Genomic DNA, 17,234 nt, shown 5'->3' on the forward strand with positions numbered 1-17,234 from the left:
TCGATTCCTCAGTACCACATACATAGAAAAAAGCCAGAAGTGGTGCTGAGGCTCAAGTGGTAGAGCTCTAGCCTTAAGAAAGTCCAAGGACAGTGCTCAGGCCCTGAGCTCAAGCCCAGGACTGGCAAAAAAAAAAAGAAGGAATTTAGTGTTGTAATAAAAGATACAATTCACAACATTCTATTTTGACTAATGATAAACATGATCAATAATGTGTTTTATAACAGTATATTGATATTAAAGGCAAATGGGAACTGTATTTGCTTTAATGACTAAGTTTTATGTAGTCTTATCCTCAAAAAAACCAATGCATCTTCTTTTCTCTTCTAAGATATGTATGTTGTTTGTCTTTTCCTTTGGATACAGATAATAGCCAAGGGGTCTGAGAGATTTCTATTTCTTTCTTAACTTTCTTTCAGTGTTCTAAATGAGCCCTTGTTTGTTCTCATAACTTCTATTTCCTGGTATCCTCTTTCTTCTCTATGCCCACTCCTTGCTTCCATTCTACATTTCCTTCTATGGCCCTTCTTATTCTTTGCATTTCACTCTGTTCAACCAGTGGTACTGGAACTAACATGATGCCAATCAGTGTACATCTTTTTGAGGTCAGGGGATATATACCTGCTGTCTAAATCTCTCTAGAATGGAATAGTGGAATATGCTGTAATACTGAGGCCCAAAACTTAAATTCTTAAAGTATATTCAACTAAGAGGGTTTGGAAATAAACTGCAAGGGAAAGGGAATTTGTTTACCCAAATTCCAGGGATAAGGAGGTACACATGCTATCATAGAATTTCATACCAGGACAAGATTTATAGCTTTACTGTATTTTCAGGGAAGTGCTAAAGAATAGAGATCTAGTTTTTTAGCCCTCCCACCTTGGAGTGATGATTTTTTTCCCCTCAAGGTATCACTGAGCAGATTTCTGTCCTTTCCAGGCCAACCCACCATTCCTATGCCTAATGTTTTTCTTCTCCAAATTCAGCTGTAGGAACCTTACCCCAAGTCTGCTCTCAACTGAGCATGACAGAGGCCTCCCTCTATAGAGCTTGCAGGGGAAGCATGTGAATAGGATCTTTTGGAAACAGAAATAGGGATCCCAGAAGCTGAGACCATCCACCTTTTACCCATGCTACCATCTAGATAGTTCTAGTATCGGTTCAGTCTCTGAAGTTTCTGTAGTATAGTCACAGGCTCTGAGGAGGAAACAAATTCTGTCAGCAGGCTAAACCCTGTTGGTCAGTGAGAAATGTTCAGCTCCATAGACACAGACGTCATTTCCACAGGCTTCATAAACATAGATGTGTCTCCCAGAGAAAACTAGCATCTAATTCCCTTATGGAGAATGAAGTTCGCTGCTTCAATTAGGCAAGGACCTTCACTAGTAAGCAGGTAACAGTCCCTAATTAATTGGACATGCTCTAAGGCTGCAGCCACAGGAAGTGTGATTTTGAGGAACAGCAGGCTCAGGGGTGCTTTCCTGGTTGTGGGTCAGTGAGTGGGTGTGTGGCAGGGGTGGTGGATTTGCTCTGAGGACTCATTAGGGAGCCCCGCCAGGAACCTGTGGAAGATGGGTACAGGAATCTGATTCCTGGACTACTCCCAATTGCAACTTTTCTCTTTATTATATCAATTTTTTCTCTTTTTGCACAGCTGTGATCCTTAGGGTATCTTCTCACAGATCCAGCGATAGCTGATGTCACAATTTGCAGCATCAAATGCCTTTGTCAGGCCTATGGTGGCACAGTTGAAGTTCTCATTCTGGTTGGTCACACTAAGTGAGAAGAGAAAACATGCTTATGACTCATGATCTCAGTCCCGCCTTTACTGATTGCAGAATGGGAGAATGGGGGGCAGGCAGCAAGCTGACAATCCTGTCATGAATTTTCCTCAGCACCAGCCCTTCCATGCCAGCTTAGCTCCCTTCTTCTCAGATCCAGCTCTAGATCCACTTTTTCCTTTTAACTCTACCAGGAGTATTCATGGGTTGCAAGGGTATAGGAGTCACTGACTCTTGGGCAGAAATATCTCATGGCTTCCTTTCCCTAAGTTTTTGTACTCTGTGCATGTACATGAGCAGAAAGACTAGATGGCTTAATGAAAGACTTGGTAGAGGTATCTGTTGGCTTTCTCTCATCTCTTTTTATACTTCTCTTTTAATCTAGCAGCAAAGAATCTTGTCTCAAGGAAAAGTAATACAATTTGTGCATTTGAGTGGTGCTACCACTTTGTAGCTATGTGAAACTCTACACATTTCAACCTTTCTTCCCATCAATCTCACTGTTAGATTGCAAGCAATAAAGCTTTACTTTGTTGTCAGGGCAGATTCTGCGGAAAATTCTGTAAAGTACTTTAGCACAATACCTGACACTTTTGTAGACAGGAATATTCATTCTGTCTGCTGTGTAGGAAAAACAGTGGCAGGCTGGGGTCCTGACTTGCTCCTTGCCTGGCTCAGCATTTTCATAGGAACAATGTGAATATTACATTTTATGCCAAAGTCTTTCCCCATGGGATGAGTCATTGGAGATCACTCTTGGAAGTTAGAAGCCCACAGCTTTTCAAAGTAGCGGCCAATTGGTCATAATAACTTTTCTTTAGCTAAAGGAACTACATCATGGAAAACATATAGGCATGTAAGAAGAAAGGGTAATTTTCAGTTTGAAAGATGAGATCCACAAAAACAACTTGTATGTGAATTTGTTTGGGTCTTACTTGGAACAACACAATTTGTCATATGAATACTCTTATTCTTGTAAAATGTTCCATACTTTTCTTAATGAGAAGTTTAGAGCAAATATGTCTCTGAGAACATAAAATTGCAAGAAAACAGAAAACGGAAACAAATTGTTGAGCCTAGGCCTTTAAACTATTTTGGAATGAATTTCAGGTTTGATCTTTTGACATAAAGCAGGATTCCCCAGAAAAATGTGGGAGGCTCACGTACTTGCCGTTGAACTCAGAATAATCGATCCAATGCCATTTTTTCTCTGCAGCCCCATATATTAGGCCAATAAAATACTTCTCAACACCAGCTATATCCTGAAGGAATGTCTAGAAATTAGAAAACAAACGTATCAACCATGGTTTCTTTACTGCTGCCTTTGAGTCAGCCAGATATATCTGATTCTGTGAATAAGGAAAGCTGTTTGGGGTTGGAAACTGATGGTGTCTATAGCACACACTTGCCCTGGAGAAGAGGTTTGTTTTAGGGGCAATACCGGGGTTTAAACTCAAGGCTCTTCTTATGCTAGGCAAGGCATTCTGTCACTTGAATCAGGTCCCCCCAGTCCCTTTAGACTCCATCGTTTTTCATAGGTTCTTACATTTTGGCTGGCTGATCCGGACTGTGATCTACCTATGTATGCTTTCTCTGTAGCTGAAACAAGATGTACACACCATTGGGCCCAATTTTTTAAATTATTGGTTTAGATTAAGTCTCATAACTTTTTGCACTGGCTGGCTTCAGCCTCCTGAGTGTTGAGGATTATTACAGAAGAGAATCACTGTACGGGCAAGACGTTCTTAAGCTTTTCAGGCATTCAAACCTTCTGGAGGTCTTACTAAATCACAGATTGCTTGGCTTTTAGAACAGAAATTCTAACACAGAGAACGAAATACTTATATTCCTAGCAAATGCCCAGGGAATGCTGGCAGTGGTGTCCTGGGACCACATTGAGGTAATGGGGAAGGGAGAAAATACATTGGGAAACAGGTGGTTTCAAATATATCTTTTCATATTTGGCATGCAGCTCTGCATATCTATAAGGAAGGCTCTCACAGTACTAGCCTTTGTATTCCAAATGAAGTTGAATGAAATGTTAAATTGTCATACCATTTAACTTTTCTTTTTTGTAAGGATCACATGGAAAATGCCATGGACTAAATCTGAGCTTGTGATCAAGAGAGGAAAGCAGAACAGCAACTTGCAGTCTTGTCCCCTCTTCCCTTCTCCTTCTGTTTCCTCTTTTATCCCTGGCCTTGCTCCTGGACTTTCTATCTGAAGGCATCTTTTCTTCCTACTGGGGCACCCAGAAAACATGTATCATCACAACTCCTGTCTTTTATTGCTCACCTAGTGTCAAAATTCAGAGAAGAAAGCTCATCCCAAAACTTGTCTCAGTCACAGGAAGACATTTTAGGATTTTAGGATTGAAGGAGTGTAGAAGGAGAAACAGGAATATTATATAGCACATTCCCTCACAAGCAAATGCTTGGATTTATGGAGACATCTATAAACAAAACCAATTATGGTCTGTAGTTGATCAGAACACCAATTTTAGAATCAGAATGATCTGAATTCAATTATATATTCTGTTTTTTAGGTATATGATCCTAAATCCTGACTAATACTTATCTCTGTCCTAATTCCCTCATTTGTAAAATATAAATTAACAATACATCTGCAGGATTATTATGGGACAAAAGGAGATAAAACAAAGCTTTTTTGCACAGTATTATCTAAAATGAATTTTCTGGAATAAAGCTTCAATATGATCTGATTCTTTGTTTTTCACTATTACTTTTATTAATTTACATTTTTCCTCTTTATTATGTATACCGGGATGAGACACTCATGTGGATAGAAAATTCTGTAATTTTAAATAACTTTTACTCATCAGCTTTTTGGTCATTCCATGTGCTTTATTTATTCATTTATTTACTTTTTATTATTTTCCTAAGGTTTGAAATCCGGTTCTTGTGCTCGCTAGGAAGGTACTCTACTACTTGAGCCACTCTCTCTTTTTTTAAAAAAAATTATATTTTGCCTAAAATCTCATTTTTTGGGGGGAGGCAGATTTGAACTGGAATCTTTTAATTTGTTTCTCTCCCCCGTGTACCTGGAGCCACAGGTATGCCTCCCCCTCCCCCAAAATGCCTGTTTTTGGGGGGGGTTGATGTGGAGGGGCAAGTATCATTAAATTTTTGCCTAGACTGGAAAAAATTCAAACCTCAAAAAAAATTCAAACCTCAAGTCTCTCTATCTCTGTCTCCTGAGAAGGTGGGATTACATGTGTGCCATTACGCCTGGCTGTTTCCTGTCTCTTCCTGAGGATACTAGCCATCTACATTGCCTTATAGTGAAGTCCAGGGGTCTGGATTCCTAGTTCAGATGGAGCTGAAGCACATATACTTGGAATTCTTCCAGTCCCAGCTTCAGACTCAGGAGCTTGAGCTTCACAGCTAACCACCTCTCCATTCTTTCCTCCCATTTCATCCTGCCACATTTCCCACTGTCTTTACCCACTGAGCTTGTATAGGGTGGGTTGGCTTTCTGTGCCATGTCATGCGCTTACCAGTTTCTCAGGTGTATTAGCAACTGCCAAAGTGGAGTCTTTTTTTACACAGTCATCCCTGCTGTTGGTCCAAGGTGATTCAGTGATGGAAAAGAAAAAACACCTTCCTAGATGAAAGTCCCAGTCTTTGGGGCAAACTGGAGAGATGCTTGGAGAACAAGTGGTGTGGATTGTGTGCCCTGAAATTGTCATAGAGTAATCGAGCATTATTTTATTATATTTTTACAATTACTTTATTATATTATACTCTATTTCAGTAACTGAAATCATTCTTAATCCAGGAAGAAATTCCACCCAGTTGGAATGTCTGTTTTTCTGTCCTTGACTTGTAGGGAATAACCAGAAAGTCTTGCTTTAATGGCCTGTTTGTACACAATAGTTCCTTAATAATGCACGCAATAAGTCAAGTCAAATTCAGTCAATAAGTCAAGCAAATTCAGCATATAAGAAAATGGGTGGAGAGATGGTAAAATCATACACATTACCTGTTGCATAGTTTCTTGTAGGGATGAGGCTATCATTACTGCTCCCAAAAATCTGTGAGACTGAAATCAAAAGAAAACATAAGGCTTGGGAGGGGGTGGGAGGAAGGAAACATGAGAGGCAGTATCAATGTATGAGAAGGGTTATCAGTGTATGAGAAGTAATGCACCTACTACCTCTCTATACATTATCCTGACAAAAACAACAACAACATAAAGCTTAGTGTATGGTGACTAAAACACAGAGCATGGACCGAGTCCTATGACTATGTGGGAGTTAGAATTTTTCAGGTACTTTCTTGGATATTTCTAACAACCACACAATTTTCTGTGATTAACATCTAGTCCTCATTCATGTGTTCTCTCTCTCTCTCTCTCTCTCTCTCTCTCTCTCTCTCTCTCTCTCTCTCTCTCTTTCTCTCTCTCTCTCTCTCTCTCCTCTCTCTCTGTCTCTGTCTCTCTCTCTGTCTCTGTCTCTCTTTGTCTCTCTCTTCTGGTGTGGTGGTAGGTGTGGCATACTGAGGGGGAAAAGAGTAAAAGAGAAGAGTAATGGAGGTGTTTAGAGGTCTGGAAAGTTGGGAGCATTTACACCCAGAATCTAGAGAGTACTTCTGCTGTTCTTACATATCTTCTGTCTCAACCCCCTTACACAAATTTATAATCCTGGTAGATAGTAAGTGTTCTCATTAGCACAGCCCAAAAGATGGCAATTAATTGGGACAGGATTCAGAATCTGGGGATGTTTGCAATGAAACAACCAGGTGGACATTTTGGAATTTCCTATAAGCAGGTAAGAGTGTGTTTCAACACAGACTGGCCAGATCTCTACTCAACACTCAGCTATTTATTATTGTTGGAAAAGATCACTTTTTTTTTTACCCATATACATTTTTATTTACTTACACGTTGGCATTCATTCTTTTATTTCATTCCCTGATTCAATGAATTCTTATAATATGTACTATCCTGCTTTTCATCAGAAACTACTTTGTAACTGCTTTGAAATTATAACTGAAGGAAACTAATATATATACATATGTATATAAATATTCATGAAATATATGTATATATAAATACATATACATATACAAAGATAATACTTATACATGTACATTTACATATTGTATATATTTTGTGAATATTTTGTTCATATGACTCGCTATTCTAGGTTGACATAAAGATGCACAAGGAAAGGTATTTTCTTAAAGATGTCAAGAATAACTAGTATTTTAAGTTAATAGAAGAGCCAAATCTATCTATCTGTCTGTCATCTGTCTGTCTGTGTATCATTTATCATCTATTTCCACATGATTTATTACATTATGCTTTATATTTTATAAAGTCATGGTTTTGGTCTTTTTCCATGTCCTGTATTCCACACTTTTTGGCATATAAATTCTGTTACTTAGCATACTTAGTACAGTGGTTTTTGCACTGCATGGCTTCTGTATGACCACACTGCAGTGTCTTAGAAGCATATTTACATTAACTGATTCCACACAAATTGTCCTTATTTCCAGGAAGAAAACTGAAGATCAGATATTTCACACAGGACTCAAGTATAATTTACTAAGCAGAGTTCATATTTTGCATGAGTGCCCACTTGGGTTTGATTACTAGCACCACAAAGAAGAAAAAAGGAAAGGAGAAAGAAACGGAAGAAATTTCCCTGAGTCTAGTTTTGATTTCTTTCTATTTAGAAAAGAAGAGAATTAGTTGCAAACCATTGCAGGAAAGTTTCTTGGGGAGAAGATGGTCAGCACGCGCTCTTGGAGGCTGGATGGTACGAGGGAGAACACCTTTGTGTATACCATCCCCTCCCTGGCTGTCCATGGGAATGACACACAGGTCCTCCTGCCCAGACCTATGGCACAGCCACGAAGGTCAGCTCCAAATGTGGCTGCACAGAGGACGTAACCCTCAGGCCCGCAGGGGATTCTAGGGCACCGGGAATGAGTAGGAACCTGACTCAGGCCCGGCCCATGTGGAAACCTTCACTCACTTGTCCTGGTGTTTCCTCTCTGCTTTCGTAACTCACGGGCATTACACAAGAAAGACTACTCTTACCCAACTGCTGTGACCTGCCCACTCACATTTCCTTCTTCGTTTGTTTTCCCTACTGGCCTCAGGGACTAGAGGTGCTATTTTTCTTAAATTACAGTGAAGTGCTTTGATAGGAAGCGTTCCTCTTACTAATTAATTCATGGGATGAATTAACTTATACATATACAGTTTACAATTTGTCATTTCACCTGTGAGTTAAATCTCGTTCATTTGTAATTCAGCTCTTAACAGATCAAGATCATTGACATAGAACTCTTTTCAAATCTTAGCAGCAAGAAGAAGCCCTGTTGAGTACTTCAGCTCAGATAATCCAAGTAAGACTGGAAAAACTAAGTTTTGTAACCACACATTGGACAGTTGTCTTTCCCCAGGTCTACCAGAGAACCTGGCTCCTTGCGTGTGCTGGAGTGTGAAAAGAGCATTGTGAGTAGCCTCAGGCTATGTCAGTTGACTTCAAGTGAAGACATCTAGGGCCTGAAAGAGCAGCACACCAGGGTAATGAGGGTAAGTAATTGCTCAAATACTTACAATGCAGCAGAAACAAGGTCATTCCAACAACTTTAAGTACCACCACAAGAAGCATAGAGATGATCATGTGCCAGTTCATGATGAAGACGACGTGGAAGCCTACAGAGATCGGGGCAGCCGCATCAGAACTTGGAGACAGAGTTGTTTTTCTCCAGCACTCAGCCAACCCTCGTTCTTAGAGCACCTGAAGGAGTGGGGGCTGGAAGACAGGTGTGCTGTGGACAAGTGAAAGGAGGTGACCCAGACATATTTAGAAAATAGACAGGATCTGACGCTGGCTGAGAGCCTTCAAACCTGGTGGCACTGCTTCTCCTTCATTCCTTAGCTCTAGGGATTAGCCTTTCCCTCATCTTGTGGCCTCTAAACTCTTATCTAATAATCATGAGCTTTGCTCCCACGGATCTTAGCATGTCGTATTAACCACACTGACTTCAGGTATAGAAGTCACATTCTTCAATTTGTCAAGAGTAGTGAGTGGCAGAACAGGCATCTCTGGAGGTCCTAGCATTGGGGAAGAGATTCTGTTCTGGAATAGAAGTCTATTCTAACAGATAGACTTACCTGCTCTCTCCTTGGGAGGCTGGACTGGTTTGCTGATGAGGGTCTTCCAGTGGCCTCTTGGTTGTCAGGTCTTGGAGCAGGTCGATGTTAATACATAGAGTCCTAAGTACCAGGTAGAATGACTGTCTTCTGCAACTGGACTTTCTCCTCCACAGCTGCTCTGTCATGGAAGCATCTCCAAGTGAATGTCTCTGACTGGGCAGTGCTCTTGGCAAAGGGAGCCGACAGGGCAAAAAGAGGAAGGGAACCTCTAGCACGATGAGAGGAAGTTCCTGCTAGAGGAGTCAGAACACAGGGCAGTGTTTCTAGAAGAATTTGAAAAAGAAAAGCCTCAACGTGAGCTTAATTCTTCCTATGTGAACTTCCCATAGTTGTTAGCATTCTACTCTAGCATTGTCTGCTAACAACATGAAACTTGTTTCCTATCAGTTCTCTTTGGATCCATGTCTTCACATGGTGGCCTGGCACACCCTTATTGCACATATATGTGTAAAACACTCATCATATTGCCTACCATCTCTCAAACACACACAGAGACTATTCATAGAATCTCTGGAAACCTCTTGTGTATTTAAAATCAACTTTAAAATTGATAGATGCAATTTTGAAAGTATTTTTGATTAGCAGTTAGTTGGATCTGTAAGTGTGAAATTCATGGAAATGGAGGGCAGACTATTTTAATTGGCAAGCTTTAATTTTTCTTCCTTAGTGATGTAGCATGTAATAGGGTATCTTACCAATGATGCCATCCAGGATTTTGTGAAATATGCAAATAAATGAATGCTATAAATTTAAGATGTTACAACTTCAGACTTAATGAAATAGATAAATACTTGTTCAAATAGAGCTTAAAATATACTTAAGAAACAGAGGAACTGTGTGGCTTAAGCAGAATACATTCCCAAGATTTTCCAAGAGCTGTAAAGAGATGTGGTTTTTATGTGACAATGTCCATGTTAAGCTTAAGTTTGAAATCATGTTAATGACTTTGGCATACATAAAAATTGAACAATCTGGGTGCTTGTGACACATATCTATAATCTTAGCTACTCAAAAGGCTCAAGATCTGGAGGATCACAGTTTGAAGCCAGACTAAGCAGAAAAGTTGGAGAAGCTCATGTCCCACGAAACCAGCAACAAGCTGGGCAAGAAACATGGCTTAAGTGGTAAAGTACCAGAAGAGCCAGCCAGGTGAACAAGTGTGAGGCCCTGAGTTCAATCAACCTCCTCCCCCAGTATCAACAAACAATAAAAGAAAACAGAAACCAACAGACACAACCCCCCTACAAAAAAACCAACCGTGTGAGGGGTGTGGGGGGGGGGGAAATGGGTACCAAGACATGTGAAAGGGTATCAATGTATGTGAATTAATGCACCTTCTATCTGGCAAATATCATGTAACCCTTTTACTAATTACAATAAAAAAAATTAAAAAAAAAACCAACCGTATTTCTAGGTATAATTTGTTGTTTGTGTATATGTAAATACTTCATGATAATCAAATCAGAGAGATTTTCACAAACATGACGTCCTCAAACATCTACCTTTTTAGGGCAGGATCACAAGGGCCCAGTAGTCATGTACATATGATCATATAAAATGATGCTTATCCAAATGAGCTCCATGAAATGGAAACAAGAGGGCTTTTATTTTACTTTTGTGGTTCTTATCCCGTTTTTCCCCCTTTTATTGCTTTTGCTTTCTGTACCTTTTGCCTTGTATGTATGATGGAGAAGGAGGGGGGGGTGTCAGGAGGGAAAAACCTGGGAGAAAATGAGGGAGGGGTGTCATTGTTCAAAGAGAAATGTACTCATTACCTACTTATATAACTGTATCCCTCTGTATATCCCCTTTAGAATAAAAAAGAGCATTCAAAGTCCACTCTGCAAGCTATACAGCAATGCCTGACACATTATTGATAGCTAGAATCATCCTGCTATCCTAGAACTGATTCCTTTGATTTAATTGTAGTTTTGTACCTTTTGACCAATCTCCCCTAATCTCCAACTTCCAATCCTCCATTTTTTCTGGAAACCACCTTTCAACTCTCTCCTTCTGTGAGAACAGTTGGTTTATATTTTACATGAGGGAGATAATGTGATATTTGTCTATGTCTGGCTTATTTCATTTAACATGTCTTTCAGAGTTATTTAAGTGAGGATTTGTGTAGTTTGAAATGTCTGAGTTTGTGTATGTGTGCATGTGTGTGTGTGTGTGCATGTGTGTGTGAGTGTGTGCGCATGTGTGACATTTTCTTTATCCTCTCATTTGTTAATGGATACTTAGGTTATTTTCATTTCTTACCTACTGTGAATAGAGCTACAACAGACACAGGAGTGCAGAGATCTACTTAATATACTTATCCTCATTTCCTTTGAATATGTTCCCAGTGTGAAATTGCTGGCTAGTATGACAGTTCTACTTTTAGTTTTCTGAGACTAACAATCCTTTTTAAAATACTTTTATCTTTTTATCTATTAATAGATATTTTGGCATTTCAAGTTTAGTTCAGTAGAGCCAAATTTTGCAAGGATCATTATTATTATAAATTCACACCTAATTGCTAACTGTGCTACCCTGAACTGAATTCTCTTTCTCAGCTTTCCTCAATAGAAACAAAAAATAACACTTAAAATATTATTATTGGAAAATAATCGATATAAAATAGTGCTATGAGAAAGCATGGATTTATACTTCGCTAATTACACAGTTGCTTACTTTAAATACATGTTGAGACAAACTTGTAGAGGCATTCAAGTATCAACTCCTGCCACTAATAATTTCAGTAATGAACCTGAGAATGGAATGTCTGGGACACTTAAAATCTTCATGTGTATAAAGGGATAACTATGCTCTTCCTGCTTTCCTTTGGGGTTGTGTGTGGGGGTGGTGCTTCTTGTTTTTTTGTTGTTTGTTTGTTTTTTTTCTGCCTCTAAGAGATGCCTGAGGGCCTGACCTATGTCTGCAGCTTACAAAACACTGGGCCTCAGTAAATCAATGACATAAATACTCTTGCTAACCACTGGTACTTTTTCAGTTTCCCCTAACTATATTTTAAGTATAGATATACGTAATGTAAAAATAACTATCAGGTATATGAAGCATATTTTCTGAATAATTAGGAAAAGAGTTATCATGAGAGAGATTTGGGACATTCCCTTAATATAGCTATAAAACTTGTTAAGTATATTTAGGGTGTTCTTTATACAGAAAAACTGAAAATCCTGTCATTTTCTCATTTCTCCAGTTCTTTTAAAAGCCCAGCACCTTCTCAGGCAATATTTAAATGAGTAGCTTTACCTATACTTACATGTACATATATCTTAATGTATACAGTTGACTAGTATACATATGATTAAAATATATAAACCATGTACACATATATATATCTACCATCTTTACAGCCTCTTACTCTCTTCCTCCTCTAGGAACTTCATGGTCTTTAACTTTGCCTATACTTTACTTTTATAACCCAAGCCAAAACCTGTAATTTTTTTGACTACCATCCCTTTTAATGGCCATATATCTCTGTTTACTTAAGCATGGAGTGTGAATTTTAGTCATTCATTTCCCCAAATTTCCTGATGACATGATGTTAACCAAGTTTTAACAGTCTTAACCATTTCTCTAAAACTGAAGTCAACTTCCTTTCTCAACTTCCTCATTTTCATTGATTGCATCATATTAACAATCCCCATTGAAATCCTATTTGATTCCTCCTTTTCTGTCAACACTATATTAAGACACTGTATTAAGATGATGATAATTTTCCCCAAACTCTCATATCTTGTCAACTTTTCTGTTCCTGCTTTCTTCACCCATGACTAAATTTCCTTTCTTTGAAATTGAAATACAAATGGATCCTCCTTTCTTTCATATCCATCCTACTCAGTGTTATTTAAATCTTTACTAAATCACTTTACTGATTATGATTATTTCAGATTCTATTATGGTTACTGACATGAAAAGCCTCAACTCAAACTTGGCTCTGTAATGTGACCCATATCTAACGGCTCATTCCTTGATTGTCTACATCATTGGCTTGAAATGCTGACTCAGTCCCTGACCCTTGTTTCTCTGTACTCTGATGATTTCAGAGGAGGGACCCAGAGATAGGGTAGTCTATTCACAGGCCAAGAAGTCTAGGTGTCTGCGATACTCAATATTTATTACTGCAAAATGTGAGGATTTGTTTCAATGAATGATTTTCTTAAAGTTAGTGTTAATTCTTGATTGAATTGAGGATCAAAATGAAACTAAAGGTGAGAGTGTTTGTGTCCAAGAGGATAGTTTAGACCCAGGCAATGGGTAAATAAATCATCAGAACTAACTGCTAAGGTCTGCTCAGCATAGACATTCAATTAGCAATCTAAGACAGAATCTGATGAAGAATTGGGTCATTGTGGAAATTAAGACCTCAGTGCTTAGTTGGTTAGTATGCATACTTAAGCAAACTTAATTTCCAGATCTGAATAAAATTTCTTCCCTTGAAACACATAGTAAATAAGAGGGAGAGACAGAGACTGAGATCAACAATATTCCATGTAAATATAATAAAAGCAAGCAAATACAGCAATGTTTAAAGTAATACATTTATGGTTAAGTGAAGCTTATCCTAGGATCATAAGATTTACATAACAGTAAAAAACTAAGCTATGTATTTTGTCATGCTAACAAAATAGGGGAGAAAAACAAGAGAACTATATCAGTAAATGCCTGAATGAAGTCCCTGAGCTTATTTGTTCAAGACTAGTGCTCTCTACTAGGGCCACAGCTTGCTTTCTTTCTTTTTACAAAGTCAGTGGCACATACAAGTCTCATGGAGTTTCCTACCTGGGCTGGCTTCAAACTTCAATGCTCAGATCTCATCCTCCTGAGTAGCAAGGATTACATACTTAACATGCCATCACCCAACTGCAGAGAGAACTTTTAATAAAATTCAACACTCACTGATGATAATAATGCTTGGACACTTAAGGTAAACATAATTTTTTCATAGCTTGATAATTGGAATCTAAAAATAAATATAGCTAATATTATTATAGCTTATAAAATATTGAATATTTTCTCTCTAAAAATAGAGAAAAAAGCCAGGATATATTCTCACATTAACTATAAACAGTATTTTATTGGAGATTCTTACAAGTAAAATAAATTAAACAGTGATCTATAGAAATCAAGGAAATTAAATTATTGTTTTATTTATTTTATTGTCAGGGTAATATATAGAAGGGTTACAGTTGCATTTGTCAGGTAGTAGGTACATTACTTCTCATGTTTTTTGTCTCCATTTCCCTCCCTGATTCCTCCTAAAGTATTGTTTAAAGATAGACAAACAGATGAAGTACCATATGGAGATCATTTATTTCTCAATGAGCATGTCAAGTCATTTAATGAGAAAACAAAAGGATTCAACAAATGGCTCTAGGCTTCCCAGATAGAGCCACAAAAACAAAACAAAACAAAACAAAAACAAAAAAATGAAACTTAATCCTTTCAATATCTTTTGAAGTGGATTATATAGCCAAATATAACATTAACTCAAGCTGTTTTATATAAAATTAATTCAAACTAAACTCTATATCCAGAAATAAATATTAAATCTCTTAAAAATTAAGCTGGGCACTAGTCACTCATGCCTGTAAACTGAGCTACTCAGTGGAAGGTTGTGGTTTGAGGTTAGCCCAAGATGGAAAACCAGTGGGACTGTTATCTCCAGTTAAGTCCCAAAAAAAGTCAGAAGTGCCAGCCTTGAGCAAAAATGCTCAGAACCAGTGCCCAGGGTCTGAGTTCAAGCTTCAGGACTAATATATACACATATACACATATGAAAAAAACTATTAAATCATGATTTTTTTTAAAGCTAGAGACAGGCAGATATGTCTTGGAATATAAAAAGTATTTTAAAGATAAAAATGCAAATTGAGTTTTATGAATCCAGAATTTCTTCTCATTACTTTACAATTAAAAGAAAATAAAAAGGCAAGCAATAGTTTGGGTTAAATTTGTCATAGTATATATAAGACAAATGACTTCTCTCCATAATTTATATGTATGTGTATATCTATCTGTATACCCACCTATATATTTTCACACATGTGCATAATTATGTCTATATTTTGCATATATATATATATACACATGCCTAAAATAAGAAAACAGACTTTTATAAGATTACAAGTTATAAATATACATATAACTTTGGTATGAATACATACATAAAACACATGCGTCCAATCCAAAAATTCAATACTATATAATCCATAAATCAACAATAAGAAGACAACACAGTATAAGCATATAGGCCAGCAAAGAATTTATAGTAGAAGATATACAAATGATCAAGCCAAACATGAAAATTTACTACATGTCATTTGCTATCAGGGAAATGCAAATTAAAATCATTTCACTCCCATTAGAATGACCAAAATTGAGAAGACTGACACATGGCTATTATTTTATTTATTCAGGCCTGTACCTGTCATGAAAAAAAGTCGGACCTTACCTGAAAAATATGCTAGAACAAGTAAAATGGCTGTTGGTGAGAGTATAGAGCAACTTTCCTACAGGGTTGACTGGAACAAGAACATCAGGGTCACTTTGGGAAACCCTTCAGCATTATCTTTTTTTAATTTAATTTTTTTATAAATAGTTTCTTTTAAAGTTAAGCTTGTATTAACCTTATGAAATGGTGTTTTCATTCCTAGGTGTTTACCTCAGAGAAATGAAAACTATGTCCATGAATTAAAAGTGTTTACAGGAAGTTTATTGATAATAACTCCAAACTACAAACAACACAACTGATCCTCAATTGTGGGTATATAACCAGGCTGTTATTTATATAACATTAGAGGGGAATCTCCAATATATAATGTCAAAAATAAAGTCATGCGAGCTACCATATGACAAGATTCTCTGCATCATGTATTAGCAGAGAAATGTAAATCAAAACACAAGATACCAATATATAGTCTTTAGAATGGCCCAGAGCACCAAGTATTGGCAAGTTTGTGAGCAACAGAAACTCTTGGCCATTGCTGTGGGAATATCAAGTGGTATAAACACTTTGGAAAGAATTGTGGTGCTTTCCTTTAAAATTAAACATGCTGTATCATACGGGACCTTATCTGATTTGTTCAGGATTTACTCCAAGTTGTTGAAAGCTCACGTCCAGAAAACTATCAGCACAAGACAATCTGAAAAGGCTACATCCTATATAATTCCAACTGAGTAGCATTATAAGAATGGGAAATGGTGGAGCCAGTGAAAAGACTTCTGGACCAGGCTTTGGTGGTTCATGCCTGTGATCCTAGCTACCCAGAAGGCTGAGATGTGAGGATCAAAGTTTGAAGCTAACCTGGGCAAGAAAATCTATGAGACTCTTATCTCCAATTAACCACTAGAAAACCTGAAGTGGAACTGTGGCTCAAAGAGATAGAGTGCTAGCCATGAGCAACAGAGCTCAGAAACAGCATGGAGGCCAAGAGTTCAAACCCCCTGACCACCACCAACAATAACAAGAAAAAAGGATGATGAATCCCAGGAATTGAGGGAGAGTGGGTAGGATGAGTAGGCAGAGCTCAAAAGATTTTTATGTCAGTGAAAATCTTCTATGTTATATTACAATGGTCACTACATGGTACTATAAATTTATCCAAGCTATAACATGAACAACAGGAAGAGTGAACCCAAATTTAAACTATATGTTGATTAAAATGGTAGTGATCGTGACATGTCAGTGTAGGCTGATCATCTGTAACACCAGTTCCACTCTTATGGTGGTAGGTGTTGGTAATGGGGGAGCTGTAGAATGACCTTTCTTTCAATTTTATGGTGAACCTGAAATTGTTCTGAAAAATAGTCTTTAAGAGCTTTCACAAAGGAGAAAGAAAAGAAGACTTTTTTTAATAAAAATAAAACAGTAGAGTTTTTATATTTCTATATAAAATTTTATTTTTATTTTTTTATAATTTTTAAAATTTACTGTCAGGGTATGTATTGAGGGGTTATAGTTACATTTGTCAGTAGGTGCATACTTTTGACATATTGATACCTCTTCTCATGTTTTTGTCCCCATTTCTCTCCTCCCACCCCTCCCAATCATCTCATTTCTCCCCTTCCCTTCCCTATTTCAAATAAACAAATAATTGTGTATACAATATGCTAGGTAACAAAGTCAGTTATAATAACCACATGAGATTAACCATTAAGAAAAAAAGAAAAATAACATCGTACAGTAAGAACAACAATCACAAAGATAAACCTCTTGTTTCCATATTCTAGAATTCATTTCATTTAGTC

The 17,234-nt window shown here is 37.5% G+C and overlaps 1 protein-coding gene across 2 annotated transcripts; it reads right to left on the reverse strand.

Annotated features, from left to right (window-relative positions):
* Positions 1 to 1,379: 1,379 nt before the first annotated feature.
* Positions 1,380 to 9,133, reverse strand: Clec5a (C-type lectin domain containing 5A). Of its 2 annotated transcripts, none has more exons than XM_090332416.1 (6): positions 8,934 to 9,133; positions 8,373 to 8,471; positions 5,784 to 5,843; positions 5,299 to 5,477; positions 2,949 to 3,055; positions 1,380 to 1,775 (listed from the first exon to the last, which is right to left on the reverse strand). In XM_090332416.1, the coding sequence occupies exons 2-6, from the start codon at positions 8,449 to 8,451 to the stop codon at positions 1,664 to 1,666; spliced, it is 537 nt and encodes a 178-aa protein (XP_090188542.1). In that variant the 5' UTR covers positions 8,452 to 8,471; positions 8,934 to 9,133; the 3' UTR covers positions 1,380 to 1,663. The 2 variants fall into 2 exon arrangements, with proteins under 2 accessions (XP_090188542.1, XP_090188541.1); XM_090332415.1 differs by having other exon boundaries at positions 8,373 to 8,587.
* Positions 9,134 to 17,234: the final 8,101 nt, after the last annotated feature.

The sequence above is a fragment of the Megascapheus bottae genome, chromosome 5, assembly GCF_031878675.1.
Source record: "Megascapheus bottae isolate mThoBot1 chromosome 5, mThoBot2.hap1, whole genome shotgun sequence".
NCBI lineage: Eukaryota > Metazoa > Chordata > Mammalia > Rodentia > Geomyidae > Megascapheus > Megascapheus bottae.

Bases quoted from the DNA above. Each gene is read 5' to 3' on its own strand.
- Clec5a (XM_090332416.1), bottom strand. From the start codon at position 8,451: ATGAACTGGCACATGATCATCTCTATGCTTCTTGTGGTGGTACTTAAA. The intron at 5,844-8,372 runs GTAAGTATTTGA...TTTTGATTTCAG, and splicing joins GACCTTGTTTCTGCTGCATT to TCTCACAGATTTTTGGGAGC. The intron at 5,478-5,783 runs GTAATGTGTATG...TGACAATTTCAG, and splicing joins TACAAGAAACTATGCAACAG to GGCACACAATCCACACCACT.